Raw genomic sequence first — 22,672 nt, 5'->3', positions numbered from 1 at the left:
CTGCTCCGGTGACATTAGCAGAGTCACTGAGAGCAGAAGAGACCTCTTTATGTGTGAACACCAGAGATCTGCTGCTTAGAAATAAAGAGTTTAGTCCAACATATGACGTGTATTCACTTTATTCAGCCCACGAAGCAATGAGCAGTGTGTGTGTGTGTGTGTGTTTTATTGATGGTTGACTGACACTGTGGTTCAATAGCTGGATCTTACGTCCTTGTCACTTTTATGATTAATGTCGATATAGTTTATTCAAATCGGTGTGTGCATGCTGCTTTCTCTGTGTGTGTGTGTAGGTTGCCTTTGCCCTTGTGTCACGTCAGCTGTCATACATGTGCATATGTGTGTGTGTGTGGACAGTATGTTTTTCTCCGTGTATCCTCATGTGTGTGCGTATGTTCCAGGGAACCCCGGAGCGTCTGATCATGCACCTGGTGGAGGAGCCGTCCGTGGTCGACCCCACCTACATCGAAGACTTCCTGCTGACCTCCAGGACCTTCGTGTCCAGTCCCATGGAGGTCGGCAAGAAGCTGCTGGAGTGGTTCCAGGTGGACAGCCTCAGGGACACGGTGAGTGTGTGTGTGGAGAAAGGCTGACTTTAGTCGTTTTTAGTCTTAATACGAAACGATTGGATGGATCCAGGTAAGAAAAGACAAATTTGTGTTTGTCTGCACAGGTTTTAAAGGGATAGTTCACCCAAAATTGAAATTTCACTCATTATCTACTCACCCTCATGTCGACTAAGGGCTGGGAGAAGTTTCAGAGTCCTCTGTGGCTTCTCTGAGTTACAGGCGGTCTCAGCATAGCAGTGCATGTCCATATAATGGTTGCAAATGGATACCAACTGTCTTTGTAACAAAAAGACACACCAAAAAACATCCAAATACCTCCATGCTGCTTGTATGTAATGTCCGTCTTGTATTGAAGCCCTGAAATGCGAAATTGTCCCGAAAAAAATTAAATAAGTCTATATTTTAAGCTTGTTTTGTAGCGGAAGCTTCTCGAAGCTCCTCTTCCCGGTTCGTCCAAATTTGACGAACCGGGTGGGGTGAGGGTGAGTAGATAATGAGTGAAATTTCAATTTTGGGTGAACTATCCCTTTAAAGTTTGTGTGTGTTATTTGGCCGCGATGTGAATGTTAAGGTCTTTCTATGTGTAAAACGTTTTGTATTCATGCACGCCCATGGAAATTCACGTGTCGTGCTGCTCACACTCTGATCAATACGAGTTGTGCCAGCTCAGCTGTCCTTGAGCCCGCCGGCTATTTGTTGATGCCCGACACTCCCATTGTCCATAACTGCTTTAACCTAAGATTAGTTTTGTACTGTCAATAGTCTTTATGTGTCGTGTCATTCAGGCTTATAATCTTCAGCTCCATTAAACAGGATCTAATCCTGAGCAGGAAGAGCAGAGGGAGAGAGAGAGAGAGTAACAAAATGTGGCGAGAGGAGGGAAAGAGGAAGAGGCAGAGAGAGAGAGAAGGTGGAAATTGATTGATTGATGCTGTGTGTTGATAGATCGGTCGCCTCTCTCACCTTTTGCTAAAGGTTAGGACAACGATGCCACCGCTCTCAGTTTGCAGACGTGATTGTTTCCACATGCTCTCTGCTCCGAGTCTCTCCTCTAATTCACTGTGGGACAAAATGAAGCCGTTAATCAGCGGTTAAACGTTTTCTCTGCAGTGATGCACATGGTCGTTATTTAGCTTCCCCTGTTATGTGTTATTAGCCACCACAGAATTTATTTACTTATTTATTTACTTATTTTTACCTGGAAAATAGAGACAGAAGGAGATTTAGTCGGGCTAAATAAAGACATGGATCCACCACAGAGGATGCATTTGGTCAGAGTAGAAATGAAAGAGAGCTATAAGCGATCTAACCATTACATATTCATTAGAAATTATAGCAATTTTAGTATGGTAACATAATAAGTAAGAATAACCTCTAAATTATTCATGTTATCAAGAATGTATATACTTAAAAATCACCTCTGACCCAACAGCCTCAATAATAACAAGAGCTCTCAACAAACCTAAGTAAACAGAGTGAAGTAGATCACACTCAGATAATCAGAGGTCTCTGAAGAAGTGCAGAGAGAAGAGGAATAGTTACAGGAAGTGTGTGAACATGAGTGTGAGTGTCGTGCGTCAGCTGACTTCAGATTCTCACTGTGTCTAAAAACAAGGTAACGAGAATCGTGCTGCTGTGGGTCAACAACCACTTCAACGACTTCGAGGGTGACCCGGCCATGACGCGCTTTCTGGAGGAGTTTGAGAAACTTCTAGAAACAACAGTAAGTTCAGACATCGGTCTATACTTTAGGTTTCTACTCAGTGCATCCATCGCTAGCGTTTGCTCCTTGATTTTTCACAAAAAGTGTCATCAAATTATTATTTGGGTTTAAAACCTGGTTTTAAAGCAGCTTTTACCACATTATTACATTTCCAAGTTGTTTTTGCATCACTCCATCCCACACCTTGTTGGAGACAAAAGCCGATCACACCTCGGGCTCTTCATTTACCCATTTTTCCCTCCCTCCTCAGAAAATGAAGGGCCATTTGCGTTTGCTGAACATCGCGTGTGCAGCCAAGGCGAAGTGGAGACAGATCACTCTGCAGAAGGCGTCCCGGGAGTCGCCGCTCCACTTCAGCGTGCAGGGCGGCAGCGAGAGAGGATTCGGCATCTTCGTGGAGTCGGTGGAGGAAGGGAGCAAAGCCGCAGAGGCCGGACTCAAACGTGGAGACCAGGTGAGAGGAAACCATCAGGACTCTGCCTTCAAAAACGTCTCGGACAATATTGTTTAAAACTAAAATAGGATGAGATATAGATAATTTTCTCATGATCTGAGCAGCTCTGTGGTCAGCACTCCTTTTCTCCTTTTCCTAGCATCTGCTCCCACATTTAAAATCTTCCCTTAGATCAGTACATGTATCATGGGCTTTTCAAGTGTGACCAAAAATAAATGAGTCTGGTCTTATAGGATACAAAATTGAGAAACTCTACGGTTTAAAAAGCAGGTTTTCTTCCTGGTCTGTCTGACAGCATCCTCGCTGTGAGGCGTGGTGTTGATGTCATGGTGCTTTTCTGCAGCAGGAACTTTGAGACTGAGGTTAGGTCATGGAAAAAGGAACCAGTTACAGTAAATAGGAGGTTTCTTACAGATGACCGGCTCGGTGGTGAAGCCCTGACCTGAACTACAGGAGAAAAAAAAAAAGGAAACTTACAGAGACACAGAGCTCATTAATGAACTCTACAAACAGCTGAGAAGTAATTAGACAAACAACATGTGAATCCTGACTCTTGACTCTCCTCGGTGTATGTGATCGTCTCTAATCGGAACTTTATTTGTTTTATTTATGGACTTCAGTTCAAACTTTGTGCTCCCAGTCGGTCAGGTGTGGACGAACAGTTAATAATATAAAAAGCTCTCTCTGTTTGCGTCAGTGTGGAAACTCTCTTAACGTTCATCTTCAAAAGTTTGTGATGCTGGTGGAATATTTCCTTATTTATAATTCTGAAAGTGTATTTTGTCTCAGACAGGAAATGTTCTGTCTCGCTACTTCTATTTTTTTTAATATGTTGATTAGCACAAACAACAGATTCACTGCCTCTAAAGATGATGTGCAGTTAGTGGTCAGATCATACTGGACATCAGTCAGTCACACACTCGGCATACTTCCCTTTTTATGTGACACTTGTTCACACTTGGGAAAACATTTGATGTCGTAACAGCAAAACAGAATAGAAATGTTGTTTCAGATTCCAGTCAGGGATGATCTGCAAGTGTTTTGTTTTAACCGTTTTTTGTCAAAACCTGCTGCTTGTTTCAGATCATGGAGATCAACGGTCAGAACTTTGAGAACATCTCCTTTTCCAAAGCCTTCGACATCCTGAGAAACAACACGCACCTCTCTCTCACAGTCAAAACCAACATATTTGGTGAGTTTGGTAACACACTGATGGACAACAAGCACAATCTGCTGCTATATCAGTTTAAAATCTCTTTTTTTCTGATGACCAATCCTGCTCCTCCTCCTCCTCCTCTCCCTCTGTCCGTCTAGTCTTCAAAGAGCTCCTCAGCAGGATTGTGCACGAGAAGAAAAATGGCGGACCTCACATTCCCAAGATCCAGGAGAAAAAAGGGAATCGCTTCTCCATCCCTGACCTTCCTGGAGACATGGAGTTCCCCACTGACCACAAGAGCACCAGGAAGATGAAGGCCAACACGGTGTCGGGAGGACGCAACAAGATCAGGAAGATGCTGGAGAAGACGCGCTTCAGCATCCTGCCGCCCAAACCGTTCAGGTAGGAGGCTTCATGTGAACCAGGCTCTCTGTATTATCACAGGCTTCTACAGACAATTTAAATATTAACCTAAAAAACAGCCACATAATGAGCCATAAACACAACATGGCTTGAGTCTAATGTGAAAAAGATTCATACGAGCGCCTTAAACGATGAGTAATGTGAGTTCAAGTGGATTTTCACTCCACTTTATGCCCAAATCTGAGACCTCCTCAATAAAAAAAAACTACTTTAAAGTGAGTTGGCCAGGCCACAGTCCCATCTACTGTCTCTGCATCAGAGTTGTAGCAAGCTGTGACCATCTGCAGACAGGAAATATTGGAGGCGTGAGCAGAAATCTAAGCTTCTGACTGAGCTGAGCTGAGCTGAGCTGAGCTGAGCTGAGCTGAGCTGCTCGATGCTGTTCTCAAAGAGACAGAAAAACACATTTCAAACTTCTCTCGTGGCAGGAACGAACAGGAAATGGAACAATTTCACCCAAGTCTGACTGCAAGCTGTAGCTGTATGTTTCGACAGCTCACAGTAACACACAAGTCTGTCCTACTTCCAGCCGTTGATCTGAAAATGAACTTTCTCTACTGTCCTCGTCGTCGTCTGTGATGCTGGACTCGGTGTCTTCAGCTGCTTCTGCACTTTCTTCATCCAAATCACAAGAACACAAAAGGCAGCATCAGCATCATCGTCGTCATCATCATCATTTCACCACCGTTGCCGTCCTCCATAACTAGCCATTGTACTCGCAGCATCTGGAGCAATTGGGCGCAATCGTGCAGAGAGAAGCTCACATTCAATATTCCGCCCGTGACGTTAACGCGCTGATACAGACCTGATTTCATTTCATCATTTCACGCCTCTCCAGGCCTCATTAAACTCCACACTGTGTCAGTGCTAGAGAGAGAGAGAGAGAGAGAAGATGCTGTTCTCACCCTGTCAATTACACAGCTACAACTCCCACACTGCAAACACACACATACACAGACACACTCCGTACTTGCGGGAACACCGTGCACGTCCTCGTCCCCTCACTTTTCCCTCCTTTCTCCCTCCACCAGCTTCCAGCGCTGCAGCAGCGATTACGTCCACAAAGCTTCACGCAGCTTTGCATGAAAACCCCGATTGCGCTCCGTCTCATAATGCAAAAACGCCATCACACGCCCATTGATCCGCCTCGGTGCACAGCTTCCAAAAAAGCTCCGCTGCGTTTTCTATTTATTGACCAAAACAAGGCCTTTCATTGCCTTTATGTTGGCGAGTGGGCGCCATTGAAGCCGCTCTTTGATTCAGAGGAATCGACGGCTGATTAAAGCGACCAGAGATGAAGAAGACGGGAGATTCGGGTCAATCGGGATTCATCAGCGCCCGTTTGTTTGTTGGATGGAAATCTGAGGGAAGGGCAGTGTTGTAAAGTTGTTCACTGGATGTGTGTGTGTGTGTGTGTGTGTTTGTGTGTGTGAAAGGCACAGGCTGTTCTGAATAGAGCACAATTCATGATACCACACACAGGCAGTGAAAGGCTCACTGTCATTTTAAAGGACACATTACATTAACTCTCACAACCTGTGACCACTGTTGCCATGGTGCAGCCTCTCTCTGACAACTTATACTGAAGCAAAAAACCTCATTTAACAATTTAAAAACCCCGTCCAGATGCCTTTAACCAAACTCACATACAAACACAAACCCACTCTCTCAGCTGCTTCTTCTTCTTCCTCCTGCTCGACATCGTGTTCCACTTCAGACCAGGATTTTATACGACAAGGACACGCCGGCAATAAACAAGTCGTTTTTCTGCCAAATTAAGACGTCGGGGCCTCGGTGCGTCCACCTCTACACACACGGCCCATATTGACTAACTCTGGTGATTTACATCTCACAGATTGGAAAGCAATAGACAGGAGGTCTCAGCCTGCAGCCGTGTCCTCTTTAGATTTAGTGAGATGCTCGTAAAAAAAAAAAAAAAAACAGCGACCTCCACGTCCCGTGATGTCATCTTCATCCTCTGTGCTTATTTATTTATTTTATTTTGTAACAGTCACATGCACTAAACCTCCGTGTATATCACAATGATTATGATGTGATTTAGTGTTTGTGCATCTCAGCGTTCAGCCGACAACAGTCACATTTCACTCCACGGTCGCCGCTGCAAAATGATGTTCCAGATGTTTGACTTTAGAGAAGACAGATACGTTTTTGGACTCAGGCAAAAATAAATCGTTCTTGGAGAGGAAACGCAGAAATGCACTGAAGTTTATTCTGTAAAGGAAAAACTGCAGCTCATACAAAATGTACCTTTACATTTTCATTTATATATCACACATCTATACAGTATTATTCATTTAGAATAACAAGTTAGTAATCAGGAGTAGTTCTGTGTGTGATTCATAACAGTCAAACTTTTTAAATTGTAACTAAATAAACTTATACTGCAGTTTTCACTCATTTAATAAAACAATGTGTTGACTGACTGATTTCAAATGCAATATCTAGACATTTTATAACTGAGAAGTCCTGATCATGTGTCTATAGAGACAGATTCTGATCATCAATCATTACTGATCATTGGTTAAACACGTGTGATCAGTTTTAAGGTGGTCGGTGACCAGGAGCATCGAATCAGATCGACCAATCACATTTTTCAATTGAAAATTGACTAAAAGTGGGGGAATCCCAAATGATGAACTGAGACAAAAGCTTTTTTTTCTTAACATTCACATTTTCTCTGCAGCTTCTTCCTGCTACGAGTTGTGAAATTATTCTGTGTATTCTTTGTGAATGAAGTCCAAGTATTGAGGAAGTGTCGACTTCTCTTGTCGTGTGTTGTGTTTAAGACTTTGCTGCCCGTTGTGAAAATGCTGTTGACATTTTTCTGCCTATTTATTTCAGCAGACCTGTCAGTGTGTCCAAACTTTAGCTGTTGTGTAATCTGTCAACCCCGACGTGTGTGTGGGTGTGTGTTGTTTGTATATGTATATATGTATGTATTGTATGTGTGTGTTGGAGGAGAGGAGGCGTCGTCTTTGTGGCTCTGCTGATCCCTGAACCTCTTCACCAGAGCTCTGCTTCTGTTTCTTTTTGTTTTTTTGTTTTTTTGTTTTCTGTGTCGTCTCTCTCCCGTTTGTCTCCGCTGCTTCAGGGGCCTGTTTGGGTAAGACCTCTTGTGTAACTCCCCGTCCTCCAATCATCTGATTCAGAATCCATCTGCAGATGTGTACACACACACACACACACACACACACACACACTCATGCACTCATACATTTATCAGCTCTGTTGACCTTCAGCAACATGATTAGACGACTGAATCTGAATTTCCTTCTCTTCATTTTCTCATCCAAACTCTCCAATTAAATTTATGTTCTCCACTTCAGTCTGGACTCAGACTGAGTCGTCCTGTTATTCAGCCAAATCTATTCTGCAGGGATGTTGCAGAAAACATCCCAAGGCCTTGGTTCAGTGTGGAGTGTTTAATGGTGAAGAGGAGCAGAAGGTTTTAGTTTCTGGATGTTTAACTGTAAGCTCTCCTGCTATCTCACTGGATCAGGTGGATAACTGCCTGGATATGTTTTTCTTTTAAGCTTTTCTAAAGCTACACATCTTATCTTTGTCATTATTTTAAGGAAACTGATAAATCTTATAAACTTTTTCATACTGAAGTCACTTGGACGGTGATTGGGGATCTTTTGGTTTCCATCTTGACCCCCATTGATCCTAGTGTGATTATGATTAAACCTCATGCTCTGTATCAGGCTCGATATCATCATTATCCTCTTTCTCAGTCGCCTTCGTCCGTCTCTCCTCCGTTTTTCACCACCTTGCACATTATGTAATCGATTCCTAACGTAATTCTTTCTCTTTTTTTGTTGCCGTCCTTCTATCTTTAGTTTACCTTTCTCTCTCTCTTTTTCTCGTGACGTCTCAGGGTTTGCTACAGCAGCATGAAGCTGTGTTAGTGGAAGCTCTGCATTACTGCACCATGTTCAGTACATATTGTACACGCACACACACCTAGAGGGAAGCTGCAGCATGTATGCACTGCAGGGCAGACTCTCCATTGCATTTATACGTACATGATATTAAACTGTGTATATTTAAAGCAGATATCAGTGGAATGTTTTTGTTAATATAAGTCCTAAATAGTCCTATTTTCCGTCAGCAATCACTTACATGAAGTATTTCAGCCTAAACACGAGTCTCTCCGTCACTCTGCTCTGCTGTAACCCGAGGAGAAAATTTTCCTTGTGGGATACAAGTGTTATCCAATGAGGAGAGAGAACGGCATGAAGGGCTGTGTGTGCAGCCAAGGGATGCGCGTGAATGTGGTGACGTAGCACGAGGACCAATTGATGCCTGACAAGGGCGGGGGCTGCTAACTCATGGTGCGTTCAAGGAAACTCGTACTTTGTGTTTTTCCTTCCTGTGAAGTCATACCAGTTCGATCTGGTACGAGTTCACGGGTCGGAAGTAACGAGTGGCCGTTATAGGGAACTTTCACAGACAACAGGACGGTAAAAACACGAGCTACGGGTTACCTGGAACGCTACCAAGTCGTAGTTGTGACTTGAAGCTGTAACTTACGGTTTCAAAAGCCTGCCTTGAACACAGCATTAGCCGAAACGGCCGTGCCGCTGTTATCTGCTTTAACATCAGTGTTTTTATGATGTGTTGAAAGTCTGAAAGAGAATTAGAGGTTAAAGTTTAGTTAAAGTTCTATAAAAACCACCACAGTCTCATCCAACCTTCAGACACATTTATCATTCGGCACGAGGCCGAGGACTCTGAGGGTTTGTCTGGGAACAGTTGCCATTTCCACCACATGTGTGCAGAATCCAGGCATAATAATGAGGCCATTAATGTAAAGGTTGCTGTTTGCATTTCCCCCAGCGAGCCCGAGGAGCCAGGTACAAAGGCTCCTGTCCGTCAAGTCCAGTTTTGCCTCATAATGTGACCGACGGCTGCACACACACACACACACACACACACACACAGATGTTTGAGGGCGGAGACACAACGTTCAGAAAGTCTTAATATAAACATATATATGACATATTGTTTCTCTTCATACGTTGCTCCTCTGTTTGTGATGTTTGTGACTAGAGCTTGTGTGTATCAGCCTCATTGTCTCGTGCTGTGTGTTGTGTCTGTTGTGTGTGTTGTGTGTTTGGTGAACTTCTGTGTCTCTACCTTGTGAATGCCTCTTATCAGTTCCAGCCATTCATGAAACCGTCTCACAGATGAATCTCTGCTGCATATTAAAAGAAAAGCAGAAACAGCGATGTGGGTGTGTGTTGCGTTGCCGTTCTGCAGGAGTCGACGTTTTCCGATTAAAATCTCCTGATGTATTTTTTTCCTGCCGCGTTATGAGTTGTTGTGATTTTAATATGTTCTCCAGATGGAGGGAAACACACTCTAATACCTCTGCTTAAAACTCATAACCAAAACAAGGTGGAAAAAAAACATTCAGGAGCATTTTTTTTAAAAAACGTCCACTGCTGCAAAATAAAAAGTTCATTTCAGTTCATGAAGTGAAAATCTAATTCTTCTGTTCGTCTCTCTCTCTCTCTCTCCTACACCCTTTTTCTTTCAACACCATCCCTTCTTCCCTACCTTCCTCGTCGTTTCCTCTCCAGTGATGGCGGCATGGGTCAGTCTCAGGACGACAGCATCGTGGGAACCAAACAGTGTCGTCACAGCGTCGCCATCATGCCCATCCCCGGCAACCTGTCGTCAAGCAGCCCCGACCTGCTGCAGCCGGCCACCAGCGTCCTCGACTTCTCCAACCCCGCAGGTAAGAGGAAAACTCTCCTTCTCCTTCTTCTCCTCCTCCTTCTGTTGCTTTTGTGGGCTTGTTGAGGTTTGTCTCCAGCCCCGGGGGAATGTTGGGTAATTATGTCAGTGATGATAATTGAATTTCTCAGGTTTTCAGGCGCTTGAGGAAAAGAAGAAGTGTCAAACCGAAGCAGAATTTATACAAACTTATCACATAAGTTCTGCATTAGAACAATCATGTGCTGTTTATATTTATGCAAATGATTGACTCTTAAGTAGTTTGTGTGGAAGCGAAACCAGACTGAGCATCACTGAGCCTCTCAGGTGTCAGACAGCTCAGCTCAGCTCCGCTCCGCTGCAGCACTTTGTCATGTTTGACTGGAGACCTCAGGCTCGCCGCGCGATGAAAGCCACTTGTGGTCTGAAGGAGTCCAGAGCCGAGGGACTGAGACGGAGAGAGACACTGAGCAGACGACCTGTCATTCAGAGGAGGAGAAGAACTGTAGAGTCGGATGCACAGAGAGTTGTTTTTTTTTTTTTTTTATCTCTGTGTCTTCTTGGAGAAGACGAACAAATGTTCAGTCACTCAAAACAAGCAACAAGATGGTTTCAGGTTAGATGTAGCCAACTCACACACACACACACACACACACACGCACACTGGGGGTTGTTCCTCCTGAAGTGTCACAGAGCTGCTGCTGAATCGTGTCCATCTGACAAGAATTAACCTCCTGACGTATTAGTCTCTTTCCTGTCAGACGAGTTTCTGAGCCTGTAATTATTTAAACTAACACGGAGCCCCCGCGTGTGTGTGTGTGTGTGTGTGTGTGTGTGTGTGTGTGTGTGTGTGTGTGTGTGTGTGTGTGTGTGTGTGTGTGTGTGTGTGTGTGTGTGTGTGTGTGTGTGTGTGTGTGTGTGTGTGTGTGTGTGTGTGTGTGTGTGTGTGTGTGTGTGTGTCTGTGTGTGAGAGAGAGTGAAAGAATGAGTGAGGGGAGAAAGTGGACGAGGTGAACGAGTGTATGCCGCCCTGATTTATTCCACCACCCATTTGTCATTAAGATCCCCACACACACACCTCCCTAGTTTGTAGACCTATACATCATTGTACTAGCAAACCCACACATACACACACACCAACTGGGCCTCCTCATCAATCATCCACCATTATATCAAGTTTCCTTTAGTATTCTGGCCCATTAGATTTCACAGTGGAGGACAGAACAGACCAGGTGATCTACTGGGCTCTGGTCGCTCCAACATGGCCGCCAGCGGGTCAAACTTTATTTAGATTTACTGTCATCTATCAGGTAAATACTAATTTGTGTGTAACTCATTCCTATTACTACAAAAAAGAGAGAGAGAGATCACGTTCTCTACTTCAAACTAAAGAATATATGATTGTCAACTATAACTGATATAGTTCCAGTTTATTAGTCAGTATTATTAACTTTATTTACCATTTTTTAGACAAGTCATAAAAAGCTTTCTTGGTTACTGATGAAAAATAAGATTAAGATCAAGATAAAACATTCAACAGACTAAAATATGTATGTTTGCATGAATAAAGAAAGTGGTAAAACACTTTCATTTCATTTAGGCTCTAATAGACAAAGTAATGAGTCAATGAATTGAATAATCCATTGATAAGCATAGTTGTAAGTAAACAAGATGTTGATGTTGATGTTGTTTTATTTCTAAAGGGACAAATCAATTTTTTATGTTTTCTTTTCTCATATACGTTGTTCAGAGTAAAAACACAGAACTCTCAGATCTTCAGCTTCTCTGTTTCTTTGTTTCTTGTTCCCTCCTCTACCAGGCCTGCTCTCCCCCTCTCTCTCTCTCTCTCTCTCTCTCTCTCTCTCTCTCTCTCTCTCTCTCTCTCTCTCTCTCTCTCTCTCTTGCTGTGATTTTAAACAGATGTTCTGGTGTCGACATGATGAGTCACTCTCCCCTCTGCTTTCCCATGAACACATTAAGGCTACTCTAGAAACTCCACTGGTCTTCCCTCCTTTTTCTGTCGTGATGTTTCCGACCACTATTTCTCTTTGTACTCCTCCTCCTCCTCCTCCTCCTCCTCCTCCCACACACACACTCTCTCTCTTTCTCTCTCATACTCTCATATTCACTGTGTTTTCCTCTTTTTCCTCTCTGCTTGCCAAGCCCTGGGACTCTACTGTAAGTATAAATACCTTCAGAGCCACTGTTTGATTGTGCTTCAGTAAATATTCCTCCCAACAATCCCTTCTTTTTTTTTCACTTTCCCCACCTCACTCCATTTTGCAGCTCTGTCTCCTTTTAGCTCTGGGCTTCGACCTCGTGATGTGTTTACACTTCTCCCACTTGTAACTTTGTTCTTTTTCAGACAAAACTGAACAGAGTGAGGACATGTCTGTCTGTTTTCACTGTTTAAGGCGTTGTCTTACAATCTTTTCTTCAACTTTTCATTTGTAAGAAGAAGATTGAGTGGTATTTTCTCAACAAAATCGACAAATTCTTGCTTTTTAACCACAAACAAATACATCTAAGTCCATGCATTTAAAGAAGAACATACATGAGGATGTGTAATAGGATAATGCCACAGAGTCTTGGATTTTCCTTTTTGTGTTTATTTATTTCAGCCCCTGGTGTTTAACCCTTCAGCTTCCAGCCCCACCCTCCTCTGCTCCGCCTTTCATTTCTGATTTATGTCCTTTCTGACTCTGATGGATTGACGGGGAAAAGCTTTGACAAACAAGGAGAAAGGAGGAGCCTCTCTTTGTGCTGCATTTGCAAACCCCCCCCCCCCCCAAACATTTTTACTCCCTGTGCACAAATCCTATTTGGCTTCGCTGTGTGGTGTTGTTTAAAATGAATGATTCCCCATTAAAGACGATAATTGATTAGATGTTTGGCCGGGGGCGGGGCAGCGATCATCTTCCTGTGTGCAGGTCATGTCGTGGCCCGTCCAGAGGATTAAACATGATTACCCCCCCACCCCCCCTCCTCTGGATATGATAGCCGGCTATTTAGCCAAGAGCTTCCCACACTCTAATCACAAATCACAGCTAATGAGACACAAAGCATTTAGCTTCCACTCAGCCGCCCGGCTGCACATAAACAAAGAGGAGCTCCACGGCTGCAGCAGCACACAGCACCAGAGCAGGAAGCTGCACACTGATACACTTCTTTGTATTTTTATTTTTTTATTTTTTTTATTCTCACACTTCATGCTTCTGCAGGTATCACATATACTATGTCATGTGTTTCAAATCAATAATCCCACAGTCCATAAAGGGGTCGTTCATCAGCACCAAGACATCAATATGTCCACGTTCAAGGGACCAGAGAAAAGCTGCGTAAAAATCAGTGATTACAGCAGAAAATTTTAAAAAAAACCTCAGGAGGGTTTATAATCAAGCAGTAAGGTGACGAGGAACTGTAAACATGCAGAGGGGGTGTGGGTGATGGTAAAGGTCATGTAAAGTATTGATAATGAGGAAGGAAACATGCAGAGTTGCAGAATAGAAAAGAACATTTGGTTTCACCTATACAAGTAGAAATAAGCCTTAAAGGGGAAAAACAAGTGTGAGACTATTCTCTATTATTATATATGGTATGATTTTATATTTTTAGATAAAAAAAATAAATCTTAAAACAGCAGATATAAAATATAAACCCTGTATTTTAATGCCAGGTTTGATTTTAAACGTATTCTTATTGGCTAATTGGCTCATGCAGTTTGTTTCTGAATGTTGTGCTGCAGGTTTAATGATGATGATAAAGATGCTGCAGTTACTGTCATGTCAACACACATTAGAGATCCTCGTTAATAAGGCTGAAGGTAGCGACTTTGTGTCTGAGCACAGTGAAGGCTTCTCTGGTTGATAAACATGAGGAAGCAGGTGTGTGCTTGTGTGCGTGCGTGCATGGCGTGTGTGCGTGTGTTTGCGTGACTGCCTTGAACAGACTCATCGCTCAAGCACCACCCTTTATTTTTTGCAGATGCCACCTTTTCTTCATGATCTCCCTCCATTTTCAGTAAACATGATGATGATGAACTAAACCACATATAGTACTCAAACACACACAAACACACACACACACACTGCAACTGTACTGTATGACAGCTTCATCTGGCCCGACTCCCTCTGCACTTGTCACCGTGCCGTGTTCATAACTCAGTGTTTTAAGGCTCTTGGGCTGCTGCTGCTGTCTAATGGGCCGTGGCCTCTTCTTTACTCAAACACTGGATCTTTAATGCAATATTTCACTCCGGGGGAACGTTTCCATTATTTAACACACACACATCTCTCTCTCTCTCTTTGGAAGTCGTGTGCATCTGCTGCTACAGCATCAGCCGCCCCAGGAACCGATCCACCACATACACTATATATAAGCTGTAGCTGCAGCTGGAATGTGCCTCATAATCACCACCAACAGTCAAGATTATTATTGTAATCAATCAATTAAGCAATAATTTAGTAAAAGGCCCATTTTTTTGGTACCATTTTATTGTTTTTATGATTAATTCATTTTGTGCACTCATAGCTTTACATGGTATGTTATATAATACAGTTCATTAAATGATTTAGCTTTAACTGATTAATAATTAAATGTTGAAAATGTGTTTTAATTTAACACGTCGTTTATAATCTGAGATGACCCAGGGACGACGGTGTCTGTGCTCTATAATGTAGTAAAAGCTTTTCCTCCGTCTCCATTGTGTCCTCATCCCTTCTGGCTGCATGTGTGTTGTTTATCTCACTGAATAACTGAACCTGTGTTGGTTTTATATTTGTTTAAAGGTGCAGTCTGTGTGTTTTTATGTGTGTGTTTGTGTCACTGACATGAAAAGTACAAATATAGATGTTACAGATGGAAGAATCGATGAGATGATTGACTTTTAGATAAAGAAGACAGTGTTGTGATGTGATTAAACATTGGGATGATTCAATAATGTTATTATAAATGTAAATCGTTGTATAAGCCAAGTTACTTGTCGTGTCTTTGACCTTTTTCTTTTCCTTTCTTGTCAAATATGGAAATTACAAGTTAACTGTCTGATTTATTGCTGTTATTAATTAGCATTCGTTACTTCATTCTTGGCTCTCAGACATCCCGGACCAGGTGATCCGAGTGTTCAAGGCCGACCAGCAGAGCTGCTACATCATCATCAGCAAGGACACTACGGCCAAGGACGTGGTCGCACACACCGTCAACGAGTTCGGGCTCGTGGCGGCGCCAGAGACCTACTCCCTGTGCGAGGTGTCGGTCAGTCCGGAGGGAGTCATCAAACAGCGGCGTCTCCCCGACCAGCTCTCCAAACTGGCCGATCGGATTCAGCTCAACGGCAGGTGAGAAAACACGTGGGAAAATCCGCAAACTGCAGCTCAAACCCAGAGAGAATCCAACATGAGAGCGTCTTCTGTCTTTGTAAACGGAGGTAGCAGACCTGAAAACTTTCACAAACCAGGAAGTGGTGATGTTTCATGTTCAGGGAAACGCGTCGATGATGGAAAAGAGGCGTTCAGGGCACCTCTGCTAGAAGCGAAACACAGTGTGAGAGTTTATATCGAGGGAGTTCACTTCCTTTTCCTTTTTTTCCCCTTTTTTTTCTCAGATTATTTTTGGGTCGGTTCAAATTCCAGGAGGCAAAAACGCTGCTCAGTATTTTCTACAACTACTCTGAATTTTTACTCCTCAGATAGATTCCCAGACCTGCAGTGTGTAAGAGTTTGACTTAAGCTCCTCCACTAGAAAGTTGATCATGTACTACAGTGCTTGTATATTGATTAATTCTCCTGCAGCAGTGGTTCACTCCTGTTTCTTTCTGGGGATACAGGATGTAGCCCCATGATGTAGTTAATTCACTGAACTGTAGCTTTGCAGAGGTGTTAATCATTTCCTGAGTTAATGTCCTGGTGAGGGGGGAAAAAAGCAAAGTAAACCCAGCAGGAGTCCAGGTCCCGAGGAGCCGGATCCAGAACCACTGTCCTAGTTCAGTATGCAAAGATAAATCAAGTGGCGCTGCTCTTTAAAAGTTTTTGTAGTTTCTGCTCTGGGCGGAACAGAAGCCGAAATAAAACAACAGTTTGTAGTTTGAGCGTGTGTCGCTGCGTGTGATCCCAGAGGGTCACAGAGATCGTGGATTTAATTTTTATTTTTTTTCCTTGCACCTTCAAGTGTCTGATTTGATTTCACTTTGTTGTTGTGGACACGGCGAAGAAGTTTCAACATCACTTAGGAGGACGCAGCCTTTCTTTGTGTGACGTTGTTGACGTCTGGTTTTAATTTTCTCACACCAAAACATTGTCACGACGGCGGGGAACGCGTTGTGTTGCGTTTGATGTGCCCCCGGTTTGTTGTCGTCGTCTTTTTTGGTGCCAGACGCGTTCCCTTTTAAGATGAAAGTCGGTCGGACATGAAGGATAATTGGACAGCAGCCCTGAAGTCTGGCTTTAAAATCACTTCTCCATCAGTTTTTCACAGTCTTCCCCCTCTCTCTCTCTCCTTCCCTCCCGTGGTCCCTCATCCATTCCCTCCCAACTAGGTTAGCATAAATATTTCATCCTCTGTCAGGGGCGGAGGCCTCAGCAGACAGCACGGCACGTCGGGAATTATTCATACACACACTCACACACAGACAGTCGCGTGCACACACACGCACACGGGCACCGCTGCAGACAGCTGCTTCCTTCCTTCCTTATACACAGTCACGCATATGTGTACATACACACATGTGTCTGCGGTGTGTTTACACAACACAACGACGGCACGCATTGATTTTCTATCTCCGTGTCCTGTGTTTGCACATCTATACGCAACCATGACAACCTCAGCAGCGCACACGGGACACACAGTCGGTGTGTGTGTGTGTTGTTGGAGACAGTTGTGGTAACACCGAGCCTCCTCTTCCTCCTGATGGACGGACACTGTGACATAACGTTAAGAGAGAGAGAGAGAGAGAGAGAGAGAGAGAGAGAGAGAGAGGTGAAGGTCGGTAGAGGTAGATCCATACGTCTCTTCTTCATATTTATACTGTGGGAGTTTTTATTTATGACAAACTAAAGAGACAGTCCACTGTGCTTTTACATTTATACATATACATTGTGCAGTGTCAGCAGGAAGTAGTGTGTAGTAGTGTAGCAGCAGCAGCAGCAGCAGGAAGATGCTGCTCCTCTTCACCTCCTCTTCACCTCCTCCTCCTCTCTGGCTCACAGAGGGTCGAACAGGAGGCAGGAGCAGCCTATAGCAGGCTGTATGCACGCTGCTATGATGCGTATAGATATTTAAGCTCCACACACACACACACACACACACACACACACACACACACACACACACACACACACACACACACACACACACTCACACACACACTCACAAACTACCAGTGGCTATTTAAAATGGCTTCGTTCCAGTGACTTTGCTTTGGCCAGATCTACTTAGCATCGCTTTGTCTGTCATTAATTTAATCTCTCCTCGTCCTCCTTTCCTCTTTCCTCTCCTCTCTCTTCTCTGTTCCTCTCCTCTCCTCTCCCCTTCTCTCCTCTCTTCTCTTTTCCTCCCCTCCCCTCTCTTCTCCTTTCCTCTCCTCTCCTCTCTTTTCCTCTCCTCTCCATCCTCTCCTCTCCTCTCCTCTCCCCTTCTCTCCCCCTCTCTCCTCTCCTCTCCTCTTGTTTCCTTTCCTCTCCTCTCCCCTTCTCTCCTCTCCCTCTCCTCTCCTCTCCTCTCCTTCTCCTCTCCTCCACCTCCTCCTCCTCTCCTCTCCTCCTGTTGGAGATCAGGCCTAGAGAGAAATGGCCCCTTTTCCCCCTCTCATTCAAGCACCTGTCGTCTGTCTTATCTCTTCATTCCTGAGAGACTCTCTGTCTCTCTCTCCCTCCCTCTCTCTCTCCTCACCACTTCTCTCCTTCTTTTACACCGAGTTAAAATATGTCTGTAATCCATCAGCACCATCAGAGGATTCTTCCACCCTTTTCCTCAAACTAATCTTGAAGTGGAGACACAAAATGTGAATGAGATGAACGTTGAAGAGATTTATCTGTGCACAAAGTCACAGCTGGCTGAAAAAGCTGGATCTTAATGTCCGCCCACCGCTGCAGATCCAGCACCTTCTGTAGTTTTCCAGCTCTAAAAATAGACTTATTGCCAACACAGAAATGATGTGGATGATGTCACTCTGACTTTTTTACAGCCTGTAACTCCTTGTAATCATTGTCAGTTAATCCCCCCCTTCATTTTTCAGACTCAAAGGATCAGACATTATAATTCCTCTTTGTGTTGTTTTTATGCAGCAGATTTGATAAATTGGCCACAGATATCCAATACATATCAAATCATCTCCTCCTCCTCCTTCTCTCTCTGTAGGTACTACCTGAAGAACAACATGGAGACGGAGACGTTGTGCTCGGACGAGGACGCTCAGGACCTCCTCAGGGAGAGTCAGATCTCTCTGCTGCAGCTCAGCACCATGGAGGTGGCGGCCCAGCTCTCCATGAGAGACTTTGAGCTCTTCAGGAACGTCGAGTCCACAGAGTAAGAGAAGCCGCTCCTCTCGTTTCGCTCCTCTCGTCGCGTTGCTTCGAGCATCGCAGAATACATTTCAGTAACTTCTTCTCCGTCGCGGCTCACAGGTACGTGGATGACTTGTTCAAACTGGACTCCTCGGTGGGGAGCGGCAACCTGAAGCAGTTCGAGGAGGTGATAAACCAGGAGACGTTCTGGGTCGCCTCGGAGATCCTGAAGGAGCCCAACGCCCTGAAGAGGATGAAGACCATCAAGCACTTCATCAAGATCGCCCTGCACTGCAGAGAGTGCAAGAACTTCAACTCCATGTTTGCTATAATCAGGTAGGCTCAGTGTAGAAACTCTCAGAGTGTGTGTGTGTGTGTGTGTGCGCGCGTGTGTGTGTGTGCGTGCGTGTTGGCTTCTGAAAACTGTGTTGTGACAAATAGTTTCATCATTTTCCTCAGTCTCAGCATCAAAGCAGGATTCTTGTTATGGTGACGACAGCCGGCGTTTAGTCCGTCTCCCCTGACAGTTTTTGTGTTAAATCAGCTTTGGCCGCACGTCTGCCTCCCCCAACCTCCCCCAACCCCCAACCCCCAACCTCCCCCAACCTCCCCCTCCATCCTTAGAAGAACCAGCCTCGCCCCCTCACCCCCTCCACCATCCCCCCCTCCTGCCTGCTCACTGAATCCACCCTCACTCTCTCCTAAACCACAGACACTCTGACACTTAAACTATTTAAAACAAGACTCCCACCACAGTAACACATATTATTTGTTGTTGTTCTTTATCACCAACATCTGGACACATGTGGATTCACCTCCAAAGTGTGTTTGTGTCTGCACAGGCAGTTGTGAGTGTGTTGGTTGTTTATTTCTTCCATCTGTTTATGCAGCAGTAGAGGATTTATGTATACTGTACTTCATCTGATACATATGCTGTGTACTGCGTTTCTGTTTTATGCCTTGTTGTTTATGTAACAACTTTGCACATGAGGGGGCAAGCGTTTGTAAATTCAGTTGTGATTGGCCCTCGGGCCCCTGAGTCATTTTCTCACTTGGCCTGTTTGATAATCTACAGATCATTCGTCAAGTTCGTCTGCAGCATAAATTTAAATATAAATACATGAAGTGGATGTGATTTATTCTTGATTCGATTCTGAAGTTCAAATCTCTCTTGACTTGTTTTCTAAAGATGATTATATGTATGTTATGGCCTTTTGTTTGCATTGATTCATGTAGGAGTGAGTGTGTGTCCGCTTCAGGTCTGGACTCGGCAGCTCGGTCCTCGTCTGTTCGCTGCAGTAAAACACACTTTAGGACAGAAGTGTGCGAACTCCGCTCCCCTTTACAGCCCCCCTTACTGCAGGAGTTCTTCACATAGATGGTTTTCTTATGCATTACCTGCATGCCGCTCTGTATGAAATATTAAATTCAGGGTTTCCTATAGCGTTATAAAGTGGATGCACTTGGCTTCTTTAATAAAAAATCATAATGCAGATGTTGAAAAGAGGTAAAGTTATATGTTTGATGGATATGAGATGAGATGAGACAAATCCAGACCTGGTGACTTGGTAACTTCCTTGTCAACGGTGAAAAATATTGACAAAACCACAGAGAGGTCGTTGTGGTGGAGATGCAGAGTTGATCAGTAAATGAACGCAGGACTGAAGCTACAACGATGATGATGAGAGCAGAGAGCAGAAGTAAAACGCTGCGCCGGTCGTAATTATCAGCTGTTTAAATGAATCTGCTCAGAGCTGACGATGCCTTCAGGGGTTTCTTCTGCTCGGGAAAATGGAGTTCTTGCTAATTTGAAGTGGTTAAATTGAAAAGTAGTAACTGTGCAGATGTCAGTGTGGAGTCTGACTGTGATGAAGGCACTATACGCTGAAACTAAACTCACGTCTTCTTTCTCCTCTCCTCTCTTTTCCCTCCTCTGCTTCTTCACCGCTCCCTGCACCACTCTCCCTCCCTTCTTCCCATCCTAACCTATTTATCTCTGTCTCCCCGGCTCCCCACGCTCTCCTCCTCCTCCTCCTCCTCCTCCTCCTCTCTCTCTCTCTCCCAGCGGTCTGAACTTGGCGCCGGTGGCTCGGCTGCGGAGCTCGTGGGAGAAGTTGCCCAGTAAGTACGAGAAGCTGTTCGGGGACCTGCAGGACGTCTTCGACCCGTCCAGGAACATGGCCAAGTACCGCAACATCCTGAGCAGCCAGAGCATGCAGCCGCCCATCATCCCGCTGTTCCCCGTCGTCAAGAAGGATCTCACCTTTTTACATGAAGGTGAACGCTTTGTTTGTCTGGTTGCTGTGTTTGCTTTAAAGGCAAAAAATATATCAACTCTCAACTTCCTCTGCTGTCAGGAAGGTTAACCTCAGGTTCGCTCAGCAGGTTTACTTCTGCTTCAAACTTCCCCATTTTCCCTTCTTAACACATCCCACCTAAACCTACATCTCCTTAAAGGTTCTGTTTTAAATATAAATTTATGTCCTTGATGAGAAACAACGGCACAGATTCCTTAATTGTGTAAGTTGCAAATAAAAATCTTAAATGTCCCAGTGTGACTCGGTATAAAAGAGAGACATCGCTTTGATCTCCTGCAGGAACGAACAAGAAAGAGACGAGAACAAGGAGAAAAAAAAAACCTTTCTGGGACTGTGTCCTGTAAATGTCCCAAAATATGAATCATTTATCTCCTTCTCTGTGTTGACGCTGTCTTCTTCACACTCACTTATTTTATGTTGTGTGTGTGTGTCTTTTTGTTGGTCCCACCAGGCAACGACTCCAACGTCGACGGTCTAGTGAACTTTGAGAAGCTGAGGATGATCGCGAAGGAGATCAGACACGTGGTGCGGATGACGTCCGCCAACATGGACCCTGCTCTCATGTTCAGACAGAGGTTGGTTCTTCACATACAACTCATGATAAGTTTTTTTTTAAAAACCATTTTTCGCTGTAACTGAGCGCTGCAGTTGGAGCCAGTTTCACAGATCGGTGTCACTCGAACCGTTTGAATTTGTCGATAGTGAAATTAAAGAAGATTTTTATGTGATTATATCATTCAAAATATTTAGGTGGCTTGTTTTTTGTAGCAAAATGAGAAAGTCTGAGTTGTCTTAGTGCATATGCCTTCATGCATATGAGCTTTAAGTAGTAGTGTTGCCGTAGGATCACCTCCAAGAACGTCCTGCAAGAAATTTAGGAACACAGAGAACAGCAGCTTCTTAAGAAAATGTCTTATTTAGGGAACATTCAAATTAATTTTGTGGTTCGAAAAAAAAAACATCACAATGAACAGGAAATTTGTACATTATGACACTTTTACCGTGGTTTTATATTTGTAGAAGTGATGCCACTTCTAGAAACTGGCTCTTTCAAACTGTGGCAAAACTGCCGCTTCTCAGAAAGGGACATGAACTCAGAGCGTCCAGCGTAGCCGGGTTAGATTGTAGGTAGACGCCCTGTTTTTATTATTACCAGAGAAAACTACAAATGTGGGCAAAAAGGGAACCACCACACCTCCTCCCTCCACCGGCCGACCTGGATCCTGCACCCACAGGATCAGGCTCGCACACACTGACGGTCTGGTCCCATCAATTCCCGTTCACTTCCTGTCCAGTTCATGTGATATATATATATATTTTTTTTTTTTGGTGTGTGTGTGTGATTGCATTCCTCAGCTGGAGTGTGAGAGCACGATTACAGAGACATGCACTGACAGGAAGTGAGGCAGCATTGATGCCAACCACAGTGTGTAGTTTGTATCACTCCGTTTGTGTGTGTGTGTGTGTGTTTATCACGGTGTGTCACTGCTGCAGAGCATGACTGCCCCCTGCAGACACTCTCTTCATACTGCAAGGCCCAAGACATCTGTTTTTTCTGATTGCAGCAGCATCGTCGTCCATGTGTGGCGAAAGATTTTCAAATAAATAAAAGAAAAGACTTTTCTTTTTTTTTTTATGAGTGGACAAAAAAACCATCACACACATGTTTCAGGTTGATATGGGGAGATGTCCTGTGTGTGGTGTCCTCCCATCTCCAGTCATTTTTCTGTTTGTGGTGGCATGTCCTCTACATAGTCTTGTCTCTCCTCCTCGTCCTCGCCCCCCCGAC

The 22,672-nt window shown here is 44.1% G+C and overlaps 1 protein-coding gene across 6 annotated transcripts in view; it reads left to right on the top strand.

The window, feature by feature from the left end:
* rapgef6 (Rap guanine nucleotide exchange factor (GEF) 6) overlaps positions 1-22,672 on the top strand; it is a 139,978-nt gene that overhangs the window by 102,375 nt on the left and 14,931 nt on the right. For all 6 annotated transcript variants that reach the window (XM_085797178.1, XM_085797179.1, XM_085797176.1 and 3 more), the window contains 11 exons: positions 402-566; positions 2,185-2,292; positions 2,543-2,746; positions 3,830-3,938; positions 4,061-4,304; positions 9,932-10,089; positions 15,163-15,403; positions 18,420-18,587; positions 18,686-18,901; positions 20,631-20,842; positions 21,335-21,458. In XM_085797178.1, coding sequence (XP_085653304.1) covers positions 402-566; positions 2,185-2,292; positions 2,543-2,746; positions 3,830-3,938; positions 4,061-4,304; positions 9,932-10,089; positions 15,163-15,403; positions 18,420-18,587; positions 18,686-18,901; positions 20,631-20,842; positions 21,335-21,458 — 1,949 coding nt within the window. The remainder of the gene's footprint in view (positions 1-401; positions 567-2,184; positions 2,293-2,542; positions 2,747-3,829; positions 3,939-4,060; positions 4,305-9,931; positions 10,090-15,162; positions 15,404-18,419; positions 18,588-18,685; positions 18,902-20,630; positions 20,843-21,334; positions 21,459-22,672) is intronic.

The sequence above is a fragment of the Trachurus japonicus genome, chromosome 14 (genome assembly GCF_045865225.1).
Source record: "Trachurus japonicus isolate A0001 chromosome 14, Traja_1.0".
NCBI classification, from domain to species: domain Eukaryota; kingdom Metazoa; phylum Chordata; class Actinopteri; order Carangiformes; family Carangidae; genus Trachurus; species Trachurus japonicus.
This window is presented reverse-complemented; position numbering and strand designations above follow the sequence as displayed.